We start from the raw sequence: 25,796 nt of genomic DNA on the forward strand, positions 1-25,796 counted from the left end.
TCAAAGTTTTTCATTTATCATCAGGAGGAATACTTTGACTGGAAAAGACTCGCTCACCGTATAGAAAAAGAAGTAAAACTCCTTAGACTGAGACTTAGAAAAATATATTTTCTTTTATTTTATCATGCTGTGCTCATGGTGCTCTGTGCTCATGGTGCAATTAAAAAGCAAACGTTTCGGTCCTCAGACCTTCGTCAGTGCTATGGTTTTTCACAGACAAAGAACATACTTTTAAACAACTCAAACAATACAGCTCAGGTGGAATCAGGAGGAATGAAACCTACAACTACCTTGTGAAATGGTAAAGGTGTAAATGGCTTTTATAAATTAAATAAAATTAAATAAATAAATAATAATATATATAATAATAAATAATAATAATAAATAAATAAATTAAAAAGTTAAAATAGTCAAATGAAATAACACTGACACAAAAGGACCTTTTCACCTTGGCTTACACAGTGCAAAAATGTACAGGGGCAGGGGGTCTTCACAACAGGTCATTATAGGACCGTAGTGACCTGCCGTGTGTCAAAACAACCAGTTCTAGAGTATACAGAAGGTCCAGAGGCCATGGGCAACCAGAAAGGTCAGACACTAAATATGTGGCCTGACCTCAAATCAGCCCATGGGGCCCCTTATTGCTCTAGTCTGGACCCCAGGTACTTTTGCCTGTTCTGTTCATAAAAGTCCCCTCTGTGGAGCCTTTTTATCAACTTTGAATTTGAAATTAAGGTTATAGAACATATGGAACATTACCGGTACTGGAACACATCGTTATTATTATCTTTATTTGAATTATCTAAAAATATTTAACAATTCTGGAGTAACTGGGATTCTGGCCACTGGTTGTGTTTCTGTCCCTGGATTTATTGTCAATAAAGCTTATTTATTTGTCAGTGACGTCGTTATTTTCGACAGCTCCAGCCCCCAGCCTCCTCCAGCTGATGCAGAAACGCTGCTGCTAGTCGGGTCAGCTATTCGGGAACTCGGAAGGAAACCAAACCAACGGCCTGGCGTCGCAGTCTGCCCTGGAGAACACATACAGGCCTAGATGTTTACCAGCATATAGACACACATACGGTGCTTTGTAATAAAAAAAAACAGCGAAGATGTTGCACGGAGCCAGAATAGCGCCATTATGCATTTTAGTACAGTCTCTGTTCGTTTTCGCGTGCTGTTTCACTGATATGGAACCGGGGCCTAGCAGCACAGGTGTCTCAGCACAGACCAACGGAGGAGGAGATCGCTTCAAGATCGAGGGAAGGGCCATCGTTCCAGGCGTGAAGACGCAGGACTGGGTCTCTACAGCCCGAATCCTCGTAGAGGGTGAAGAATTTGTGGGCTTTCTGAGGTAAGAACCGGAGCAACAGATCACTGTCGTCGTACAGGGAACTATAACCACCAGGCTAATCTAGCATTAGCTTTGTTAGCATTGTGCTTGCGGACTGCCTGTTTCATACAGTCATTCTAAAATCCCTTTTAATTTAAGGGCCACCAGTTTGAAACTCATCGGGCCACAGAATGTTTGATAAGATGTATATCTCGGGGACCCCCGTCTACACGGTCTTGTTTTCCTGTTTTTGGCTATATAGTAGTGTATATTTGTACGTCTCTAAATGTTTTGATGAATTGAAAATGGTGGGCCCTATTGTAAACAAGTATAATGCTTTATGGTTATGGTGTCGTGACTGTCGTCCACTCAGTTAAAGGGACACTTCACCCTTTTTGCAAAAAAAATATATGTTAATGACGTTTAGAAGCTTTAGATCACTTTCCTGGGGGTATTTATGTGTGTAATATGTGGTTTTAGATATTTTAGATTGTAGCAGTGAGCCTGTTGTCTCTGATGTCATGGATTCTGGTCTCACTACCTTCCTGGACTACAATTCCCATAATTCTTTGGTGCACTGCTCCTCCTTGTGGATAGGGGGAGAGCTGTCTTACTGAGACAACATGTAGTCCAGGAAGGAAGTGAGCCCAGTGTCCATGACATCAGAGACAACAGGCTCACTGCTACAATCTAAACTATCTAAAACCACATATTACACACATAAATACCCCCAGGAAAGTGTTCTAAAGCTTCTAAACGTCATTAACATATATTTTTTTGCAAAAAGGGTGAAGTGTCCCTTTAACAGTTTTTGTAGCCCCTCTCGGAAGCCCCTGGGTCAGCCCAATCTATCGTGCCGAACCGGGTCTCAAAAATGTCAGAAACTTCAGTACCATTGGGTTCTGACTTGTGGGGATACAGTTTTTGTATTGAGTTGTACTTGTTCAAACTGTTAAATCAATCATTCAATGTTAATGTGTTAATTTAAGTCAAGCCATTTAAGATAACTTAGTGTGAGGTGGTGCAACTGCCTCCTGTAGTGTAATTCTGGTTAAGCTGTGTAGAATTTTCTGCCTCTTGTCTTGGTCAGTCAGTTCACACTTGAAAAATATACTTCAGTCTCAAAGTGATTTTTACTGCTTAATAAACGTTTTAATAAGTGTACAAATGAATTCTCAAGGGTCCATTTTGTTGTTAAAAAAATATATACGTCATGCTTAGCTAATGTTTGCTCAATCATGAATCGTGACAAATTGACTATGAAACTTTTTCTTCCCTTTTTTTGTTTTTGCAGAACTGATGGGAGTTTTGCTGTGAATGATGTCCCTTCAGGATCTTATGTTGTGGAGGTGGTGACACCTGCATATAAATTTGAACCAGTACGTGTGGACATAACCTCCAAAGGGAAAATGAGGTAAGGGTGACTAATTTTCAAACGCAGACAGTCTGGTGTGTTATTTTAAACTTTTCTGCTGTATACTTCCATGCAACTTGTCTCTAAACTGCAAGCCATTTCATAGGGCACGTATTGTGAACTACATCAAGACCTCTGAAGTGATCCGCCAGCCATACCCCCTCCAGGTTAGGGCTAATGGACCACACACCTACTTCATGAAGAGGGAAACCTGGGGCTGGACAGATTTCCTCATGAATCCCATGGTAAATATTCACATTCTATTACTATCCATATCCATGAACTTACCGTGCAGTTTGTATTGTTCATCAGTGGTGTAGAAACAATTATATGCTCACACGTGCACAATACATATTCATGTTGGCAGAAGGCTGTACTCATCTTTGTCAGGACCAATTGCGATTACGCAATTTCATTTTCCACTGTGGTCTTGTAGAATACCAACCCACTGATGTTGCTGTTATACTGACTTCACCTAAAGGTTGTTTTTGTGCCCTTTTAATGCTTTTGGTTGATTCCATAGCTGTAAGCCCTCATTATTTTTTAAGATGTGACATACAATACATTTCCGCACAATTATATATGGTACAAGAACAGCAACAAGATGGCAAGGTCAGAGACGGGGAATAACCTTTAACACAGTTCTTGGTTGAGCAGGGTGCCAGGTAACTTTTAAATGTAATTATAATTGGCATACTCGGAATCACTGTTTCTGAGCTGTGATTGGTGTTTCAGTGTAGCTCAGCTGTGTAGTGGACTATAATGGGTCTTGTTTTTGGGGGACCGTGATTGGTATAGTAGTGTCAGCTGAGCTGTGTAATTTCCTGTGATTGGACTGTTTTGGACTACTTTTGTAGGGACATGCATGCTTAGACTGCTGGCCAAATTAAACTATCATAATTCTGGTTAATTAATTAACATTGTGGGTAGACGACTAGACGGAAAGTATAATCTAAGATAGTGGGCCAGATTTGGATGGAAACAGAATATATACAATTCTGGTTTAACAAGATTAGCCTGGAAACCAGACAAAAACCCATTGCAATTTATTTAGTTGCCCTCGGTAGATTTGGTCTGGCACCGCTCAGTTGTGATTTCATTCCCTCAGAAGTTACAAGTAGTAAGGGACCAATCAGGGCCCGGTATGCACATAATGGGCTGGTTTATGAATGAATGGTTTATTTCGATCTTATGCCGTTGGAACATTACAAGAATAATCATGTATTAAACTCATTTGACATGATCGAAAAGGTATAGGCGGAAGCTGGTAGCTTATTAATGCCTATCCTTATCACCAGATGCATTTGTTTTGACGGGTAGAGCAAGATCTATTGTATTACATTTTCTGAATTTTCTAAAAACGGAATTGGAATAAAACGCAGAATGTTGCGGAATTGGCCCTAATCTGGGCTGAAATTCAGTTTTCGGGAGAAAATGGAACATGATTCAGTGGTCAGGTTTGTTCAGAAATCAAGTGAAGACGTCCGATTATTATATTTTGTCATAAATGCGCAAAAAAGTACAACCACTCTCCACTCTCATTGAAAATCCGGTAGAGTACGGTTGTAAGGAGATGTATAGCTTAGCTGCGTCATGTCTCTGTAACACCGAGGAGGAGTAGACACAGAGCACAGCGCTCTCTCTGCCTGCTCCTCCCTCCCTCCCAGTTCCACACACAGAGTAAAGAGAGAGAGGAGTAGATCGAGGACCAGGGCTAGGAGTAATATTAACCTTGTAACCATAAGCATTGCTGTTTTCATCTTGCATTAAAGATGGAGTGCCACAATTTTTGAATTTTTCCAGTTTTTCATGTGTCTATGAGGTGACAGTACTTAATTACAGACTGGAGTTGTTTTTATGTGCAATTGTGTATTGACTTTGTATTTAGGGTTTCTTCCTGGAGGCTGAACCCTTGACAGTCAATATTGACCCTTATATTGTAATAATACCTGATGATCATGTTTTAGGGTGGAAAAAAATGGTGGCACTCCATCTTTAACAAAAATAAAATCCACACTGAGATGGACAGAAGGTGTAACAGTGGTAGACCTACAAGGGTGTGTGTGTGTGTGTGTGTGTGTGTGTGCGCCAACTGAATGTTTTCTAAAAGGACAACTTTTTTCCCCCATCCTGACCAGCCTATTATTATTGCATTTTGGCTATGTGCAATAACTAACTGCAAGCCAATGAAGAATGAACAAATCAGTAGCATTGTCAGTATTTGTCTTAATTTCTAAAAAAAATGTAGTTGACAATAATGTAACTGTAGGCCAGTGTTTTGAGACATACAAGGCTATTGTCTTGTATTGCTATAAAATTATGTGGCAATTTTCAGTGGTGGAGTAAAAACAACAAGGTCACATGGCTTTGGGGAGTTTGGCAGCAGATCTACAAGCTCTCAACATGTCATGCTGCAATGTGCTGTGGGCTTGTAGATCACCAATTTGGATAAATAAACTGATTATTTTCCCCTGATTAATAAAAAAAAAAAAAGTTTTAAGCCTGTGCCTGCACCTCATACAGCACTATGTTTCATATTCTGCTACAGTACATGTTTGCACTTTAATTAAATTAAAGCTGCATTTGATTGGGGGGGGCGGGTTGTTGTTCATATAGATAAAAAGTCTGACTGGACTGTAATATGATTCATGTAGTTAAATTTGTGTTGATTCGTGTCTATGAGATCGGTGTACCCGTAATGTTTCCATGCTATTGGCAGACTTCACATTGATGCTCACAGTCATGTTAATGTTTCCATGCTATTGGCAGACTTCACGAGGACGCTCAAAGTCATGTGTTTCCTGTTCGTCTAATTGCTTGTTTCCATTTCATCTACAGGTTATGATGATGGTTCTTCCACTGCTGATCATTGTCCTGCTTCCCAAGGTTGTCAACACCAATGACCCAGAGATGAGAAAGGTATAAGACCAGATCTCACTGACTCAGTTATAGACGGAGCAAGAGATGAGGAAAGAGAAGGGCGAGAAGGAGACTTCTCTGTAGAAACAGATGTACAAAGTTCATGCATATCAGCTGATGAAAGACCTACAGAAATGAGAGGCAAATTATACATTGATTAAAAAATGGAACAGGAATTGACTGAGAAGACAGCCAAAGAAAAAGCAGTGAGAATGGAGAGAAAATGAGAAAGTTAACTTTAAATTATGATAAACAGTGTGTGCTTGCTATGTATTTGGGGGTTGTTTACTAGCAAAACTGCCTTATTTTTAATAAATCAGCCCAACTGTAGTGTGCGCCCGTGTGCAGGAACGTCCAGCGCATAACAAATCTGTCACTGTGTAGCGCACAGTCATGATTGAACAACACCAGAGATAGCTTGTGTATTGTAGTTGGGTTGCCAATGGTTTGATTCTGTAACTAGCAAAGCCCCTTTGCATCATCATTCATTAGGCTACACAAAGTCACACACACGCCTCCAGTCTTCCTCCTCCCTCCTCCGCACGCACACTACTAGTGTGTAGCTATTGGGCTCAGATGCAGCGTGCTGCAAGAATCACTCACAATATGTTTTATAGTACCGTCGGGTCCGTTGCAACTTGTGGACAGTTTGAAAATGCGGGTCCTACGTGCATTAAGACATTAACGTTGGTCCGGCTGGTTTCGTTTGGTCCTAACACGATTACGTGAATCGGCATGACTGCGCCTGCAGTAGGCTATTACGTTATGCTTTAGCTATTTAAAAAGAGAAGATCTACAAGCTCATAGCGCGCCACCGAGTGGTGCGCTACGATCTTGTAGGTCTGCTATTTTTGAAAAATCGAAGAGCGACTGACATAGAAGACATTTTTAGAATCTGATCTCAGGTCAGAATGGGTTAAGTAATTTCTTTCTTTACACCCTTCTAGGAAATGGAACAGTCCATGAACATGCTGAACCCCAATCCCGAGCTGCCAGATGTCTCAGAGTTCATGACCAAGCTATTCTCTGGCTCAAAGGGCTCTAGCAAGCCAGGCAGCAGCAGCAAGGGAACCAGGCCAGCTGTGAAACGGAGGTAGTACTGTACCACCTCCTAGATCTTCGTAAAGACGCACTAGTCTTGCCATGGAAGAATTCTGAAGATTCTTTTTTTTTTTGCTTGGGTCTATTGTACAGTTTTGTTTTCATTTATTTTTAAAAGGGTCTTTTTCTTTTTTTCCCCCATTAGACTGGGTATCTAATATTAAAAAAAGAAAATTACTGAGCGAAGCTGTAAGATGTTTTTGCACTGCACTGTAAACAATCTCCATGCAAAAGATACACAGAAAAATCCAGACTATTTAACTTTTTGAGAGTGTAGAAGTGGAACCATAAAGGTCAGTTTTTACACTCATCGTTCATTTGATGTACATACGTTTGTAACGTTGACTCTCGTCCATGTGGTTTAACCTTCATCTCTGGATGGACAACTCCAAGCAAACCTTTGGTATGCATTCTCTGCTGCTGCCTGTCAGATTCATATTGTTGCTTCTACTTCAGCTAGTTGAAAGAGAACTTACGGTATATCAATATTCAGATTTCTTTCTTCCCCTTTTCCGAGTTTATTAATACGACTGTGAATGAAAATAAATTGAATTTTAACTATAGCTAAAAAGACTTATTTAAATGAGAGAAATAAATTGTGATGCTATTACAGATGTGTTTTCTTTATTGACTGAGGTTAGGGTATGGATTTGATTTGTTCAAAGTATAATATTATATAATATATATTAATTATTGGGAGTTAAATAAGGAGCAAATTAAAGAACTTCACAAATGTGTGTGGCCTGGGCAATATATTTATATATTGATTTGATATGGGTCCAGCTATTGTCTGGGATGTATGTCATAAGTGGTCTCTTAATGCTTATAAAGGCTGTATTATATTAAAGTGTAATTTGTTAGCTGGTATATTATTTAATGTGCCTACATATTAGTCATAATTGCTGTTCATCAAAAACCTTTTGTAAATATTTTGTGAACCCACTAATCATTCCCCATATCTCTCTATATATAAGAGGGAGAGAGTCGTGCTGATGTAATGCAGACCAACTGTGTAACATAATGGAGCCTAGGGTTAGCTGCTGTAGCTCTCTGAACCCACTTGAGGATTCTCTTACAGGGAATTCTGAGCTCTGCTGTGATCTGCAACCTGGTTTCCATGTACAGTACAGTAAGGGGGCACCACACTTAAGTCTGAATTACACTTGGTTGCACACAGTAAAAATTGATCTACAAGCTCACAGAGCATTATGAGCTTGTAGATCGACTACTTAAAGTGAATCAGGATACATGGGAGCTGTGTGATTCCAATGTGGATGCTGAACTTAATGTGGCCAGACTGACAGATTTGTGACTCCATATTTTAAGTTACATATTTAAAATAAATTAAAATCTGAAACGAGTTTGTGGTATTACTTCTGTGGCCTACTATGCTGCCAGTGTGTACAATAATTTGCCATTGATCGGTCCAGTGGCATGTGAGAATTTGTGGCCACAGACCCTCATATAGACTTGCAGAGCCATGCAAAAAAGTATAGAATGCCTTTCAACTTTTGAATAGTCATGTTGATCAACATTTTTCTTTTTAAAATATTACACACAGTGACACACACACACACAATACTTGAAGATTAACAACAAATCACAAAGCAATTCTTAAACACTGAGTAAAAACAGGTAGTGCTCAGCAAGGTACATGTTCTAAATCTATACCAAAGGACAGTGCAATAATTTACAACGGCTTCAATAATCTTTGAATTCCAAATGCGTCATGTTGTGTGTTACTGCCACATGATTACAGTTCTGACATATTCCCAAAAGATCAAGTGATCAACAAAGAATCATTGTTTCTACGGTGAAACAGTAAACAGTGGACAGATAAGCGTTTAGCCCTTGAATCAAACATCAAAATGGAGTAGCTCAGGTTTTCAATCGCTTTTTTTCGTTGTATCGCTGAAGACAAAGAAAATATTCACAAAACACTGATATACACATGGCAATGTTCATACATTTGAATTAAACTGAAAGGCTTTCTTTCATATGGACACCACCACATCACTTGTGCCGTGGTGGTGGTGTCACTGTCAGTAATAGTATGAAAGAAAACTGCAAGTAAGGAATGAGGAATCCATGCCTCTGCTATTGAATGACCCCTTTCTGGTCATTCATTTTCATCACCATCTATCAATGTTTTATCCTGGCTTCTGGACAGAATTAATTAAATACACCAATATGTTTGATATTTATGTTTGATAATGTCAAAAATATACATTTTAACACAAGACAAACAAACAAAAATATTAGAAAATAAATCAATTATCAAAAAAGGTACAAGCTTGTATTTTTGTTATTTGTGGTATAGTAGGGCTTTAGTGGTCAACGCCTTTTTTCACAGATGGAACCCTGCATACAACGGTGAAAACTGAAAATGAGAAGTGGTTAAAAATCACTAGGGGATTAAAAACAGTAAAATCATTTAATTCTACTGTTGATGTTGGGGTTTTGTCCACACCAGACCAGCTTGTCCTCTCCCCTCTTCCTGCTCCACTGGCAGAGCAGTAGCATGCGGAAGGTCTTCTGGAAGGTCTTGTTGCACAGGGCGTAGCACATGGGGTTGATGGTGCTGTTGACGTAGCACAGCCAGTAGCCCAGGTGCCAGAGGGACGTCGGGATGCACTCCGAGCAGAAGGTGGAGATGAGCACCATGATGTTGTAGGGTGTCCACGTTAAGATGAATGCCAGCAGGATGGCGCTGAGGGTCTGGGCCGCCTTCTTCTCTTTTATCAGCACCATTCTCTTCCTCTTGGTGATCTGGCTCTTTAGGACTGGGTCCATGGGCTTGGGTGTGGCGGTACTGGAAGGGGAGGAGTTCTTGACCATGTGCTCTGTTTCAGTGGGACATGGATGTGTGGCGGCTGGGTCTGTGTCCTTGCCTTTTGGTGCAGGCTTGAACTTATAAGAGATGCCCTTCTTACTGCTCTTCTTTGGGGGACCCAAGAGATGCCCATCTTGTTCATATTCTGTTGCCTGGCCGTTCTTATTACTCTGCCCTTTAGCTTGATCTGTGAATGACCCCTGTGTGGTTTCTATGGAAACATGATGCTCTTCCTCCTCAGATGAGGTGTAGCTGTTGAAGGAAGTGGCCTGGTCTGCCTTGACCCACGACTCGTTTGACCTTGTGGTGATCTTGGTGGCGTTGCTCTGGTTAGAGGATGACCAGGAAGCCTGGTTCCTTTCCCTCCTGTCATTGGTGAAATCAAAGCATGACCTGAGTTTCTGCGGTTTATCCCCCTCGGAGACATCAGACAGTGCAAACCCCTGGAGCTCCGCCAGGTCCTTTGTGCGTCTCTCTGTCTCCTTGTAGATCCGGCAGTAAAGGATGGTCATGACAGAAACCGGGATGTAGAAAGCAGCAATGGCTGTGCCAAATGTAATCACAGGTTCAGAGAAGAACTGAATCTGACACTGGTCCGGGGGGACTTGTCTTTCGCCCACAATGTACTGCCAGCACAGAATTGGTGGTGCCCACAACACAAATGACACCAGCCATGCCAGGCCAATCATGATAGCGGCTCGTTTTGGAGTCCTTTTGGCTCTGTATGTTAGTGGCCTTGTGATGGAGAAATACCTGTCAAAGCTGATAACTAACAAGTTCATAACTGAAGCATTGCTGGCCACGTAGTCCAGCGCCAACCAAAGGTCACATGCAAGGTTTCCCAAGGACCAGTATCCCATTAATATATATGTGGTGTATAAGTTCATGGACAACAGTCCTATGATTAGGTCAGCAAAGGCCAAGCTCAGCAGGTAATAATTGTTCACAGTCTTCAGTTGGCTATTGACCTTGAAGGACAACATCACCAACACATTACCGACAATAGTTATCAAGCTGACAATTGCAGACAATGTAGCTATGGTGATAACCTCCCATAGGCTGTGAGTGAGAGGCTGGGTGTTTGATGTGTTGCCACCCAAAGTGGTGTTTAGCAGACCATTGGCAACCATGATGGTGGGTTATTTTGTATACTATGTGCAGGTATGTGAAACGTTTTCTTCTGGATCCATGAATAATTTTCCCAGGTCTCCCTGAAATAGAGAAAAAAAACAATGAATGATTGAAAGTGCCAGACCCGCACGCCGCACACACACACACACACACACACACACACACACACACACACACACACACACACACACACACACACACACACACACACACACACACACACACACACACACACACGAAACCTTCGGTCGCAATCATAGGGTCGCAATAATACCAAATGGCATGCGGAACTTAATAGGGTGCTAGCGTTTTTAGCAGGACGTTATTCAAAGTAACACTCATTCACAGTAGCATTGGCGTTACAGTCTAAACTGTCCCCTTTCATCAGTTGCATGCAATGGAGGGACGGCCGGCCACGGCGGCTAGAGGTAGAGGTGCACAAAGTTGGAGAAGGGGAGGTGGTGGTGGTGGTGGGAGTGGGGGAAACGAGGGTTCAGGTGGAGGCCGTGGCAGAGGTGGAGGCCACCACCGTGGCCGTGGGAAAAGGGACCACCGTGGGCGTGGACGCGGAGGAGGACCTCATGCAGGCTTCCAACACCGGGTGAGAGGGACTTTAAGGACTTATGTTCTAGTTTTGATTGATTGAAAATGGTATTACGTTTGCAGAGTGGATACAGTTCAAGAACAATCTGCTAAGAGTATAAAACCAGTTTACATAAGGGTCCTCCATTTTCAATTCATCAAAAAAGGTTACTAGTAGTAGTTCTGCAGCAACTTCAACTATGTGAGTGGTGTGGACTGTTATGTGGACTGGACCAAAGCAATGCGCATAGAGGCCGGGTATGCGCGTGACATCATCATCATACCCGGAAGTTATGCGGCTGTCTACTCCTTGTTTTTATTATTGTTTATTGTTTTAATTATTTTTGTGTTATGTGTAGGAATTCTGATAATAAAATGTTGCCTTGATTTGACTACTGTCTGATTATTTTACCATTTGCATACTGACCACATAAATAAAAATGATATAATTATTACTGGAATCAATTGCATGAAATGTTTTGAATATAACCCCAATTCAAAATATTTCATGCAATTGATTCCAGTAATAATATGATTTTGTGGATTACCTATTCTGTCCTTGTTTTATGAGAAATCGTGCCCTGAGTGTAAAAGTGCTCTCAGAAGGAAGTCAGTGATTCATAAATGAATTGATCACAACATGCAGCTATATTGATTAAGAGAACCATCTTCCCTGGAGCTTTTTACACTGCGGGTCAGGTTTTGTTTTTCCATCTAGCCCAGGGCTAATTGTGTCATTAATCATTGGAAATTGGCTCATTTGCTTGTTGTCTTAGCTGAGACTTGAGCCCATGGCTAGTTGTCCTCGCTATATAATTCTATCAGGGCTTTTCCAAGAATTCCAGAGTTTAGCCCTGAGCTAGCAGAGGCAACTTGTAAATGAGTCCAATTAGCACTGGGCCCTTAATATGTGTGGTTGGAGAAATAACACTTATTTAAACATGAACGTTTAGACTCCTATTTCTGCCTTGTTAACCACATGAACCCATTTAAAGCTGCTATAAGCAATAATAATATGTGAAAATTTGAATGACACTTATTTTTGAGTATTCAAACAGCCAGCAATGGGTAAATCATAGATATTTAAAAAAAATAGATGCCTCATTGGCCGCTGCAGTTTGTTGGAGTTTGTGTTGAAAGTGGGGCGGAATAATTTACACTGCATGCACATATTTGGGCATGTACAACTTCCTGGTCTCAACTGCGCATGTTTCTTTCCTTCCATGGAGCAACATGGCGTCGCCCGTACAGTCTTCGCGTCTCGTCCTCTTTAGACCGGAAGTGAGGAAGGCACGTTACGTCACGCTGCCACTCAAGTGATTACTGGCCAATCACAGCACATCTTTTCCGGGACATTCCCACTTACAGACCCGAACATGCGCTCTGTGACGCACGCTTCCGCGGTGCTTCGCAAGGAATCTCGGGAAAGTTTTGCCCTCCCTTGAGCACATACGCTCCAGAGCCGGAAAGGGTGTCTACGTTTATATGTCTATGTGTAAAATGCTCCCAAAATAAATTAGTCTCTGTGACACATTTAGGGGCCGCAATCTGCATTCAAAGAGTTTCCTAGAAGCTTTTTCATTAGTCAATTTGCCTGTCTACTTCCTGATTGGTTAGTCATTTCGCCCGGGTTTTTTTTCTCCGACCAATGACAAAGTTTATGCCTATGCTTCATTCATTGCTAGCTGTCTGAATACCAAAAAAGAAAGAGAGGGGAAAAAAGGTAATTTTGACGTATTCTTTATTGACGATATGCAAACAGCTGCCTGGTGCTAATAACTAGGTGCAACTTCCCATAGACAGCCCATTCATCCAAACAGAAATGTCCAGGACATCTGATTGTATTGAATAACGTCAAACTCACCAATATTGCAGCTGTACGAAAAGCTTGAAAAGCCTTGAATTATCGTCTTACTATCTGCAAAGTGTTTGTTTAATACAAATCCACCGTAGACATGTTATGAGCTACTTCCTGTCAATAAATTCCTTGCAGATGATTATTTTCTAAGTGTCAGAGTTTGGAAGCACCAAGCATCAGTAAAGCAACCTCCTGCTGCCTCCTGCATTATGTGCAAATTCAAAACGGGTGGTACCTGGTACGCATGGGCTGTTGAGTGATAGTCAACGAGCACTTCCAAACTCCAGCATTGAGAAAAAAATCATCTGCAAGGAATTTCTTGACAGGAAGTAGCTCATAACATGTCTACAGTGGATTTTTATTAAACAAACATATTGCATATAGAGGATAATTCAAGCTTTCCGTACAGCTGCAATGTTGGTGACTTTGACGTTATTTAATACAATTAGATAGGAATTTTTTGTTTATGGGAAGTTGCACCTAGTTAGCACCTTGCTGGCAAGATGGCAGCCGTGTGCATATCGTCAATAGCTACTTTAATGTGTGAACTTTTGGAGAAAATAGCCGATTGTGAGCTTCAGCTTATAGATTGGCTATTTTCGGTGAAGAAACTTGGTGTAGCGGGAAAAAAGCAGGGGAGCCAAGGATTGACCTGTCGGCAGACTCCGGTGTGTATAGGGTTTATGTTTTTTTTAAAGTTTGTTTTGTACTCTGTTCTCCGTTAGGGCCCAGATGATGGAAACGGCGAGGAGCTGGAGGATGATGGTATCGAGGAGACATTTTCCAGGAGGAAACTGGAGTCCAACTGGAATCGATATGCAGAGTCTGAGAGGGAGGAAGCTGCTGATGATGACACTCCCACACAGAGAGGAACAGACTATCATGTGCTGCTGGAGTCAGCAGGTAAGGCGTTAGATGTTTTGTTTGTTATGTCAACCACTCTTCTACACAGTCAAATACAGAGTGTTCATTTAACTTGGAGAAGGTGCAAAGGTACAGTACAAATTTAACCAAAATGGACCTATACTGCATACAGGTCCGTTTGGTTACATTTGTACACGCTCTGATTAATTAACACTGAGGATTTTACTGTGTACTAGCTGTGTCTGACTTTCCAAAATACAATCCACAATATTGAGCTAGGAAACACATGCAAGTGTTAAGTGTTACACTCTGTAACCCAAGGAAAGGGTTGAATTGAAGTGAAACGCAAGAAGAATAGGTCAGAGCCAGGCAGCACTCAAAACAATTGTAGTAGGTTGGGCTCGTCTGAGGATGACCTAGAGAGGAGAGGCAATGGATCTAATAAGGCGTATTATAACACAAATAATAAAGTATTTGATGTCTGCTGCTGTGTGGGTGTGGCAGTATTTTGTTATGCTTTATGTAATTCACTACAACTAGGCAAATTAACAGCAAAGTGGTCCTAAGGAAATGGTTAACATATAGCCTTGAAACCATTTGAGACAACCTAAATAAGAGTTTTACTTCTACTTTGTACTAAGTTGTTCTCAAGATTTTTGTACCTAAACTATCTCTCAAAGCTTTGCAGACGGTAGGCAACCTTTTCTGCAAATGTAATCATTCTTTAGGTCAGAAATGCAAAATGAAACAACATTTATATGTTTCATTTTGATATTTGAGTTATCAATGTCAGTTCCAAATGTTTTAATTTGAACTGGCCCAGAGAGCTCAGTTCATAATAACTCACAAGTTGGTCAGGTCATATTTACCAATATTCATCATAGCATTAAGATATGAATACAATACAATATTACAATACAAAATCTGTCACTCAATTGTCTCAACTGCATGACTCATCCATTGAATTTATTTAGGGTTGTGGGTTGACCAATCAATTTGACGTTGTATTGACCACGAATTGACCATTGGCAAATGCAGGGACTGACCAAGCTGATTTTATTGGCATATTTGCCACAGGGTAAGGGATCTGTAGTCACATAGGCCAGAAGGGCAGCCATGCCTTGGTATTGGTTGTTGATTTGCTGTCAGGGGGGTGACAGTGGTACCGTAGGGGTGTGTGATTTGGGCCCTGCTGGTGGTGGTGGGGGGCTCACGTGAGCAGATCAGTGTTAATTGATCAGCAGTTGTTTCCAGTTGTCTAATTGTTGTCTTCTCTTTAGCGTTCTGGACCTAGTCTCTGGGTCACACGCACGAACACACACACACGCACAGAGCAGAGAGAGCTGGTAGGACAGTCGATCTAAGGTTTGAATAGTAATCGTTCAATAGACTTTTAGGGTCATCCATCAGATCCCTGATGTCATCAATATTGGCCAGCAACTCTTCATCTGACCTCAAACCTAGCCTCAAACCCTTAGATCTCCATATATGGACCTGACCTGTTCTGACATTCCTTATGTTGATCCTTCCCCATCCATCCTTCCTCTTGACTGATACCTGTCCATTCAAACTCTAGACGGGCCTACCCCAATGTTATTAGTGCATCCATTACGCATCCATGCCTGTCCCTTCGCCCTTTAGGGCAAGGTCGCTTCTCGCCCTCAGGTGGCTTACTGGTAATATATCTAGAGAGTGGATGAGGAGCAACAGGGCAGGCCCGCCTCCCGCTATTCACTTCAATGGAAGTCTGGGGGCTTGGTTGAGACTTCCGTGCGGCATTTCAGAGTATGTGGTCAGATTCCCATTGACTTAGGCAGCGCTTCGGAGTATGGGGTCAGACTCGGCCAGCCATTCAGGACTAGGTCACACAAAGGTCCTCATAGCCAACAGCAGCGATCATAAGCCAGGTTTCACCTGGCAAAAACTGTCAATTAAATAATTAGTGGATCGTGGTAAATTCAGGGGTTGAAAGTTGGGGTACCATTAACAACCTATATAAGGCCAAATCTTCAAATTTTCATTATGCTTTAAGTATGGGGGAAGTAGAATAAGTTACTGAGTTTGAATTTGAATTTCATGCATTAAAATAATTAAGATTAAATGCTAACAAATAACAATTGTGGAAGCAATGTAGAAAGAAAATGAACAAATGAGTACATCGCTAAACAAATTATATATATATATATAATATTATATACACATACACCTATATTATATATATAAATACACACACACACACACACACACACACACACACACACACACACACACACACACACACACACACACACACACACACACACACACACACACACACACACACACACACACACACACACACACACACACACATATATTTGTCTGATTGTCTTTACAGATAAACAAGCCCAAAGTAACTGCTTGAACAGATCTGCAAGCTCACAATATACAATATAAGTTGTCAGTTAAATCTGACTTGCCTAAGCCTGTAGTGATACCCTGTTACATATATTTTTCAGATAATATTATAATATTTTTTTTAATACAGAATGAGAATGTTTTCATGATTCTGAACCCATTCCAAGCATTAGTTTTGCACAAAAAAACACTCCTTGGGCTAAATTAGGCTAAATTAGGCCATAGCCACTTGCCCAAATGTGATGACCTTTCGTGCAAAAAAGGAATGCAATGGATTCAGAATCATGGAAACCCCCTAGTTTGACACGTCACATGCTACTTAAAGCATAATGAAAAATTGAAATGTTGCCTCATATAAGTTGTTAATGGTACCCCAACTTTCAACCCCTGTATTTACCATGATCCACTAATAATTTAATTTACAATTTTTAATGTTATTTGGATGACCCTAAGGATCATAAAAAACCTTGCACAATTACTATTGCACGCCCCTTTTTATCTTAGATTGACTGGCCTATGGCTCAATGGTGCATTTATAGGAAAGGACTGATTTTAATGCATAGCAAACAGCAGACCCAGCAGGGCTGCACTATATTTGGCACACCGCTATAATACTGTTGTTGTTGTTCATGCATCTAGTCAATAATGTGCAAAAACTTTAATTAAACAGGGACATTTACCATAATTATACTTAGTGGGATGGTTGATTTGAAATTTCATATGGGCATATGTGACCAGCTGATTATTCACTTTTCATAAATGTAAGATGTTATATTACCATTTTTTTAAATATTACTTTTAAAATATTTAAAAGTAGCTGTGCACTGCTCGGATGCAATAATTATGACATTTATAACAGTTTCCTTTTTAGGAGGGGTTTACTTTGTACCATGTGTGAGTTTTCTGTTCTTTCAATGTTACATGTAATTTTATTTTATCAAAGCAAATCAAGTATACCAGTAAGCCAGCAGCATTTGGTGGTGAAAACAATATCTTAGCATTAATACATTATGTATTTTCCTTCATTAAATGTGTTTCTTATTTTTATATGGTGTATAGGCAACATTGTTATACATACATATACTACAATAATAAATTATGATTAAAATGTAAAGAAAAAAAAAGAAAAGAAAATCTCTCAAAATACTTCTTTGCCCAAGCAACTGGGAGCCACAGGAGAGGTCGTAAGAGCCACATGCGGCCCTAGAGCAGCAGGTTGCCTACCCCTGGCCTAACACAACCTATGGATAGTCTTTTGGGGCGGAGAAGGTCACATGACATGATGATTGCATTGAGAGGTGTTGGTGCTGATCACAGCAACGTAGACAACGCCCTGGTAACGTCTGTCCCAACAGCCAGGAATCTTGGTGTTGTCCTGGACAGTCAGCTCTCGTTCAAAGCTCACATCACAGCTGTCACTCGATCATGTAGGTTCACACTCTATAACATACGACGAATTAGACCGTTCCTCACCCAGGAATCAGCCCAGCTCCTAATCCAGACAACAGTCTTGTCAAAACTCGACTATTGTAACTCCCTCCTTACTGGCCTACCAGCATGTGCACTTAAGCCTCTCCAGCTGATCCAAAATGCAGCAGCTCGCTTGGTCTTCAACCAGCCAAAATTCTCACATGTCTCCCCCCTGCTCCGCTCCCTCCACTGGCTCCCGGTCGCTGCCCGCACAGAATACAAAACTCTGATGCTGGCATTCAAAGCAACCAAAGGTATGGCTCCCCCATATCTTACAAGTATGATTGAACCCTACAAACCCTCCCGCGCACTCAGATCAGCCAACGCAGGGAAACTGGAAGTACCCTCACTAAAAACGCCGGGACAACGCTCCACACGTCCCAAACTCTTCTCCCTTCTGGCTCCAAAACTGTGGAATGCACTTCCCATTGCAGTCAGAACTGCAGCATCACTCCCAATCTTCCGCCGTAGCCTGAAAACCCACCTTTTCAGACTCCATCATGGCCCATAGCACTTACCCTAACCCCTTAGATAGCATTTCTGTTGGCTTAGATAGCATTTGACACAGACTTATAGCATGTTATGTAGACAGCACTATAATTGTATTGTATATAGTCATAGCACGTCATAGTACATATGTATAGCATAGTAGTGAATATGTATAGTTTATTATGTATAGTGTATGTATAGTTTCATCATATAGATATTCCACTGTTACCTTCTTAGCTTACGCATGTTTCATGATGAATGCTTTTATGTGATGTATTCCCATGCTTTTGTTCTTGCTTAAATGTAAGTCGCTCTGGATTAAGAGCGTCTGCTAAATGCCTAAATTGTAAATTGTAAATTGTAGCAGGCAGATATTACATGACAGACTCTATATAGGCCGAGGGGATAGTCGTGAGATATTGTATAAAATGTATCCAGAAGGGAAGAGAGAGACCAGTAAGAATAATTGTGTATTACGGTCTCACAATATATATATTGTGATACCATTACAATGTTGACACCCTTCCCTAGCACAAACCCCTGTGGTTCTCAAGTCTGTAGCTGCCCTCTTTAATGTACATCAATCACATTTCACAATGCACTAACCCTCTCTCCTACATCATGGCATTGGATTGTCTACTGAGATGCGGGGCTAAAATAGACAGACTAAATGTCATGTGTTGTCAGTATTTAGGCCATCTGATTTGTGTTCCATCATCTGAAGGTTGTACGATTTGATTTGACAGAGGTTTGAAAAATGTCTAAAATACTGTATTGTTCTCACAGGCACAAAAACAATGCAAACTACAAGGATGTAGTTATAAGATGCTATTCTGGAAAAACAGCGTCAAACAGTGTGTTTGACGCAATCACTAATATAGACCCCTCCCAGTAATTTTGCTAGCCAATTACAATGTGAGGGGATTTATCCCCCAAAGTTCATGTTTTTGCAACAAACGGTTACATTTTTGGCTTTTGGCTCTGTGTTGATGCCATCACCCACGACATGTGATTCAAATTTGGGATGGATTGGACATTTGGTTCATGATTTGTGGCATTTTTGGTCAAATAGGCCCCTCCCACTAAGTATGGAAGCCGATTACGGGCGAACGATATGCATTATCAAAAAATCCTGTGGTGTTTTAATCAGATAGGTCTGGAGATCACGTGTGCCGATTTCTGTGAGATTTGGACAAAATCTGTAGGAGGAGCAAAATGTGTGTTTTGAAGAAAATTCTAAATGGCGGAAAATCTATCCTGGGTGAGGTTGATCCGCCCACCCGAACCCCCAATCATTGTGTCCAAAACTTACCTAAACCCACCCAACCTGCGGGTTATGCATTGACCTGCACAGGATGCGTCACAGACCCACGGACTCAGGGTAAATGTTTTTTTTTTTACGACCTATGGTTCAAGAGTTATAGGCCAAATGTAAAGTGGGATGTTATAGCGCCACCATGAGGCCGACCAATATAATTATGTTAATACTTTTTTGTAATTATTATGAACCTCCCCTCCAAGTTTTGCAACTATAGCCCTTACAGTCTCAAAATACTTAATAATAATTCAAATACTTGAATGTGAGTTTTCCCATTCAAGTCAATGAGAAAACATAATTCACTAATAAATTAATCCAGCCAGTGTTTATTGCAGCTTTTTGTACCGCAAACAAACCCACTTCTTGTGCATATTGCACATAGTCTTTTTCTTATTGCTCGCTGCTTGCAGCTATATATTGACAGATGAAAACAAGTTTCATATATAAGTTCCATGGCATTTGAGCAAACGAGGCAAGAGTTATGCCTGTTCAAAGTGCCCTGTATTGGTTCTTGCAGCTATATTTATTTTACAAATTGTTATGTACAAACTTCTCTTCAACTGGGATTTCAGATAATGGTCTATAGATTGCGTAGAACGTTTCATGCAAATTCCTTCAAAAATCCTGGCAGAAAATCAGGTTTTGTGCCAGGAAACGAGGCATGAGTTATGCCTGTTCAAAGGTTTCATTTTCAAACGATTGCTATAGCGCCCCCCTTTGGCCAATTGGAGTAAGACTGATTTCAGTGCTATTTGGCATGAACCTCTACCATACTGTAAAGTTTCATAAACATGATGTGACTGCATGTATTTTTAGGGGCAGAAGAACAATTTTCATAAAACTGCAATTTTCATTGGCTCATAAGCTTAATTTCTTTCACTTACAAACTTCTCTTACACTGGGTTTTTAGATATTGATCCAAAGTTTCGAGCAAATTGCGCAAAAATCCCAGGAGTAGATTCTATTTAACTGTTTTTCATATAATTCAAAATGGTGGGTGATCTAAAGGTCAGAGGTCAAAAGTAAGAACATGAAAGTTATTCGGCATGAGAAGATGCATAATGTGTATCAAAGTTTTATTGCTGATGGCCAAACGGTTCATGAGCTATGCCTGTTCAAAAGTTTGCATTTTCAAATGAGTGCTATAGCGTCACCCTTTGGCCAATGGTCGTGGGCTTTGTGTCCTCACCGTTTGGCAGAACTGCTATTTTTGGCGGGAGATGGAGAAGAAAAAACTGACAAATACAATAAGGGACCAAAGACCCTTTGGTCTTAGCCCCTTAATGAATTGAGCAATATTCCAAAAAAACTAGTCTAGACTATTGTGTTGCAAGTTTCATACAGCTAATTAACAAATTCATTAGGGCATTCTGAAAGGCAAATTTGGAATGAGGCCAGCAGGTAGAGATGTGCAGGTCAATGCATAACCCGCAGGTTGGGTGGGTTTAGGTAAGTTTCGGACACAATGATTGGGGGTTCGGGTGGGCGGATCAACCTCACCCTGGAAAAACAAATGGTTCAGATTGGGTTCGGGTTGTGTTTGGGTTTCCGATTGACATACATTTTTTCAGGTTTAAAAAAAAAAGTAGTGACACTAAGTGTGATCTTTCTTCTTGTCATGGTTTGTTGTGTTTGTGTTTCAGTTTTGTACTTTTATTTTTTCACATGGTTTGACGTGCCTGCCAGTAACTGTGCTATGATGTGCTAAGACAATATCTTGATTTGTATAGGGCCTCCTCTTTTTATTTCAGTTCACTTGTCTTGAACCTCCTGTTGTGTGGGGAAGGTATTGCATAACAAATACGATCTCTCACCCATCAAATGAGAGTGGTGTAGTCACTGGTTTAAACACAAATCCAGGGCATCATTGTGCCTTCTTTACAGACAATTGCATGATGCAGACAGTTTTTATTTTTGAAACATTTTTGAGTTGGTGGTTAAGCAATTACATGTTTTTAGAGGTAGCGTCAAATGTGTAATTAGTTTGACTCCTATGTCTCATCCTTCAGTTTTGCCCACTTGTTAGATTAGTCATGCTGTACAGCGTGTGTCGGGCGCTCTCCCAAGGGCACTTAATTGTATGTGGGAGGGAGATACTCAAGTGGCATTTGTTTTCCTGGCCACATACAGCCATGAAATCAGGACTTGTCCACTGAGCTTGTATGGTTGTATATATACAGTACTATTTGAATAGCTTTTGTTCAGTTTGGCAACATGCAGTAGCTCAGACAGGTCAGAGAGTGCGTAGTTTATTCTGCCAGGATTTGTTGGGCTCAGCTGTCTGTTTTTTTTCAGGATAGTGGATTTCAAAGTGGGGTCCGCGGTCGCTAGGGGAGCGCCTGGGAGCATCTGGAGGGCCAATTGAAAAGGAGAGTGAGAAAAAAAAAGAACAAATACTTGTTGATGTAATTAAGATAATCGCAGAGAGGGACAAAGACTAGTCTTGCATGATTTTAGACACCTGTCACTTTTAGACACCTTTCATTCAAACCTTTATTTATTCTCGAAAGAAATGAGGTCGCCCTCATTTGCAGTGTCTTCGAGATACAACAAAATACAACATTGTCAGAGCAATAAACACAAACAGAACAGAACAGCAACATTTCCTCATCGCCTGAGGCTGTGATGGATATTCTTTTTTATCAAGCAATGTTACGAATTCCATCTGAGATGGGAGCTTTAGGAGGTTGTTGCTTAGTAACATGTACTTGCTTTGTAAGGCCCATCTTATCGTCCATCACACGATGGTGGTGCATGCCGAAATCAGCAGACCTACAAGCTCACAACACATCTGTGATGTGCTGTTATCTTGTAGGTCGGCTAAGTATGAATTGGAATTTAGACACTCAGTCCTCAGTCCAGCTCATCGTCCCATGGCTCCTAATTATGAATCCATTGAGATCTGAGACCAGATTATACAAATGTCTTCTAAATCAAAGACAGTTTTATGAAAAACCTCTTTCTATATCAGTGGTTCTCAGACTATTTCATGTCAAGGACCACACAAAGTATATGTAATTGGCCGGTCCCCATCTGAAAATATGTTGTTCCAGAGACCTCCCTGAAGCAAAGATTTGAGTTAAAAACGTTTGCTGTGAAATAATAAAGTATATGTAATTGGCCGCCGACCCCCATCTGAAAATATGTTGTTCCAGAGACCTCCCTGAAGCAAAGATTTGAGTTAAAAACGTCTGCTGTGAATTTGCACACATTTTCACGATAAAAAAGCAGATCTACAAGCTTGTAGACCGGCACTCAGTGCTGTGCTATGAGCTTGTAGATCTGCTATTTTTCAATAGCTAAAGTTTAACATAATGGTTAAAGTGGTTAAAAGATAAGGTGACACAGATGCGTTCCAATGGGTTAATTCAATTGCTTCATAATGTCACATAAAGTGACTAGGCCAGTGATGGATCCTATCATGGGTCCAGTAATTTGTACAGTCTCAGAGTTAAAGGCTTCAGGCTTGAGTATGGTGATGATGATGGTGGCGGTGATGAAAGAGGAAGGGCAGGTGAGATTACATTACTTTTCCTTCCCCATCCATCCTTCCTCTTCGATGTCTCCCGTTTGACTGATGCTGTACCTGTCAATTTAAACTCTATACTAGACAGGAAGTTAATAGTCCAGCCACGCCCGGCTGTGAAACTTTCATATATTCTACACCCCCAGGAGGTGAGTTAATTTGTATTGTTGAATCTAGTGTCTCACACCTTCCTCTTGACAATACAACATACATTCTCAGTGGGGTTCAGGTCAGGCCAGTTGGCTAGTCAGTTAAAGGGACACTTCACCCTTTTTGCAAAAAAAGTTAAATGTTAATGACGTTTAGCAGATTTAGAACACATTCCTGGGGTCTTTATGTGGTTTTAGATTTTAGCAGTGTCCATGATGTCAGACACTGGGCTCACTTCTTTCCTGGACTACAATTCCCATAATGCTTTGGTGCACTGCTCCTCCTTGTGGATAGGGGGCATGCTGTCTTACTGAGACAACATGTAGTCCAGGAACTAAATGAGCCCCGTGTCTGACATCATGGACACTGCTAAACTCTATAATATCTAAAACCACATATTGCACACATAAAGACCCCAGGAAAGTGTTCTAAATCTTGTAAACGTCTTACTCTTAACATATATTATTATTTAGCAAAAACGGTGAAGTGTCCCTTTAAGCACAGTAATGCCATGGTCAGTACACCTACTGTATTACTAGTCGATTTGGCTCTGTGGGCAGGTCCCATGTTAGTACAGCAGATAATAGGAACGATCTTTCACTTGGTGATACAAGCGTGAAATTTGGCATGAACATGCCTCTGGGTCACCTCTTTAACTTTTTTAACCGAGCTAACGAAAAATCCAATATGTCGGTCATTTTTCAAGATGGCCGCCAAATAAAAAAGGCCTTTTGTGGCGGTTCTGGACAACCATGGGTGCGGCCGACTCGAGACCGGGCACTGCACTCCCTGTGGGTGTGTGGAACGTGTGTGTCGAATTTGAAGTCTGTGGGGCGAACGGTTCTCGAGTTATGTGGATTACAGATGTACACACGCACACAAAATTCGTGCAATATAGCAGATCATTGGAACGGTTGTTTGCTTGGTGATACAAGCGTGACATTTGTCATGAACCTTCCTTTGGGTCAACTCTTTAACTTTTTTAACTGAGCCATCCAAGAATCCAATATGGCGGTGCTATTTCAAGATGGCCACCACATCTAATTGTTAGCCTATGTCTACATTTCTTACAAATTTTAGGAAATTTTTCACCATTATAGATGGTGCTGCTGGAAAAGGAAATCAGTATATCCATAAAACTCAACGTATGAAAAGCACATAGTGCTGTAAAATATCTTAATGGTCAAATAATGAAAAAACATATGCTACCTAGGCTATGTTGATTTCTATTGTTTGGTAGTCACTGAATGACTGTTGTGTACCTAACCCTACTACCCTAGTGCTAATCCAAACACTCCACCAAGTGCTTCCAGCCGGCGACTCTTGCGCGCCCATTCTATTATATAAGCCTTTCATATCAAGCCAGACCGGATATAGTTATTATCTGTATAAAGTGTTTTTAGTTTGCAGACTATTTAGTATGTTTTTAGTTTGCAGACTATTTAGTATGTTTTTAGTTTGCAGACTATTTAGTATGTTTTTAGTTTGCACTGACTGAACAGTTATTTAACCACATGAAAGCTAAAGTCTATAATCATAACCCATTGAGTTTTGAGCTTGTAGATCTGCTATTTTCCTCAAAGGGATTTGATCGAGAGGGGAATAATTAGGCAAACATGTGACAACCATGTTCAGTATAAAACCCTGGGAGACCCCCAGTCAATGAAGCACAGTACTGTAAAAATCCTTTACTGCCATCAAAAGGGTGTTTTGAAGATGTCCTTTTGAGACAAAAGGTTGTCCCAGACTTGAGAACTTTGAGAAGACTTGAGACGTGGAATTTTAATTGACCATGACTGTATGGTTCCGTTAAGCCTTAAGGCAACTCTCTTGTGTTGCCTTCAAGCTTTTGTGTCAAGTCTTGTCTGTCCATCAGCTGGGTGTTGATCGTGCTGGTGTTACTAGTAATGCACGCACGCACTGCATTTGCCCTCGTCTCTGCATGCGGAATTGCAGATGTGGCCGCATGTGTGATTGTTGTTCCAGCTGGGCAGTTGTTGAAGAACCAACGTCATGTTACACACATTAGCACAAGGATCAATCCACCTCCCCCGCAGCCGTAGTTTACCAGGGCCACTAATGGGCACCTATCAGGACTAATTCCTAATGAGACTAAAGGAAATTACCTTAAAACGTTCAGTGATTCACCTAACAAGATTGACAGTACAAGGGATGTTTCCCCCCTAACAAACAGAGATGAATAGTCTCAATCACAGCATTCATTTTTAAGTTCTAGCCTTGTCACGGATACTTGATTGTTGGCCATTCCAGAGTGGAAGAAGGAATTCATAACCAAAGCACAGTATGTGTTCTCAGGTTTACACTTACGCTTGTACTGTAGGTTCGTTGGGCATGGGGATGAAATACACTTCTAAGTAAGGTCTCTTTACCATTTCTACCTTGATAACAGT

General features: G+C 40.8%; 4 protein-coding genes across 8 annotated transcripts in view; 2 read left to right on the forward strand and 2 right to left on the reverse strand.

Annotated features, from left to right (window-relative positions):
* srsf5b (serine and arginine rich splicing factor 5b) overlaps positions 1 to 3,483 on the reverse strand; it is a 327,173-nt gene extending 323,690 nt beyond the window's left edge. Inside the window, exon 1 of the mRNA XM_083790989.1 lies at positions 3,480 to 3,483. The gene's annotated coding sequence lies outside the window, so the exon portion shown is untranslated. The remainder of the gene's footprint in view (positions 1 to 3,479) is intronic.
* emc7b (ER membrane protein complex subunit 7b) lies at positions 940 to 7,502 on the forward strand. Its single transcript, XM_083790990.1, has 5 exons — positions 940 to 1,354; positions 2,628 to 2,747; positions 2,854 to 2,992; positions 5,586 to 5,666; positions 6,614 to 7,502. The coding sequence occupies exons 1-5, from the start codon at positions 1,113 to 1,115 to the stop codon at positions 6,761 to 6,763; spliced, it is 732 nt and encodes a 243-aa protein (XP_083647116.1). The 5' UTR covers positions 940 to 1,112; the 3' UTR covers positions 6,764 to 7,502.
* Positions 7,503 to 9,197: 1,695 nt separating this feature from the next.
* chrm5b (cholinergic receptor, muscarinic 5b) lies at positions 9,198 to 10,688 on the reverse strand (the record flags this gene model as incomplete). Its single annotated transcript, XM_083790563.1, has 1 exon — positions 9,198 to 10,688. The coding sequence occupies exon 1, from the start codon at positions 10,581 to 10,583 to the stop codon at positions 9,198 to 9,200; it is 1,386 nt and encodes a 461-aa protein (XP_083646689.1). The 5' UTR covers positions 10,584 to 10,688.
* A 438-nt stretch (positions 10,689 to 11,126) lies between these two features.
* Positions 11,127 to 25,796, forward strand: part of aven (apoptosis, caspase activation inhibitor) — a 34,409-nt gene continuing 19,739 nt past the window's right edge. For all 5 annotated transcript variants that reach the window (XM_083789721.1, XM_083789723.1, XM_083789724.1 and 2 more), the window contains exons 1-2: positions 11,127 to 11,332; positions 13,897 to 14,074. In XM_083789721.1, the coding sequence (XP_083645847.1) occupies positions 11,129 to 11,332; positions 13,897 to 14,074 (382 nt within the window). In that variant the 5' untranslated portion in view covers positions 11,127 to 11,128. The remainder of the gene's footprint in view (positions 11,333 to 13,896; positions 14,075 to 25,796) is intronic.

Source organism: Protomyctophum parallelum, assembly GCF_964188405.1.
Source record: "Protomyctophum parallelum genome assembly, chromosome: 19".
NCBI classification, from domain to species: Eukaryota; Metazoa; Chordata; class Actinopteri; order Myctophiformes; family Myctophidae; genus Protomyctophum; species Protomyctophum parallelum.

Excerpts from the sequence above, each read along its gene's own strand:
- emc7b (XM_083790990.1), top strand. The coding sequence starts at position 1,113 with ATGTTGCACGGAGCCAGAATAGCGCCATTATGCATTTTAGTACAGTCT. Across the intron at positions 2,993-5,585 it reads ATTTCCTCATGAATCCCATG|GTTATGATGATGGTTCTTCC; the intron begins GTAAATATTCAC and ends TTTCATCTACAG. Across the intron at positions 5,667-6,613 it reads ATGACCCAGAGATGAGAAAG|GAAATGGAACAGTCCATGAA; the intron begins GTATAAGACCAG and ends ACACCCTTCTAG.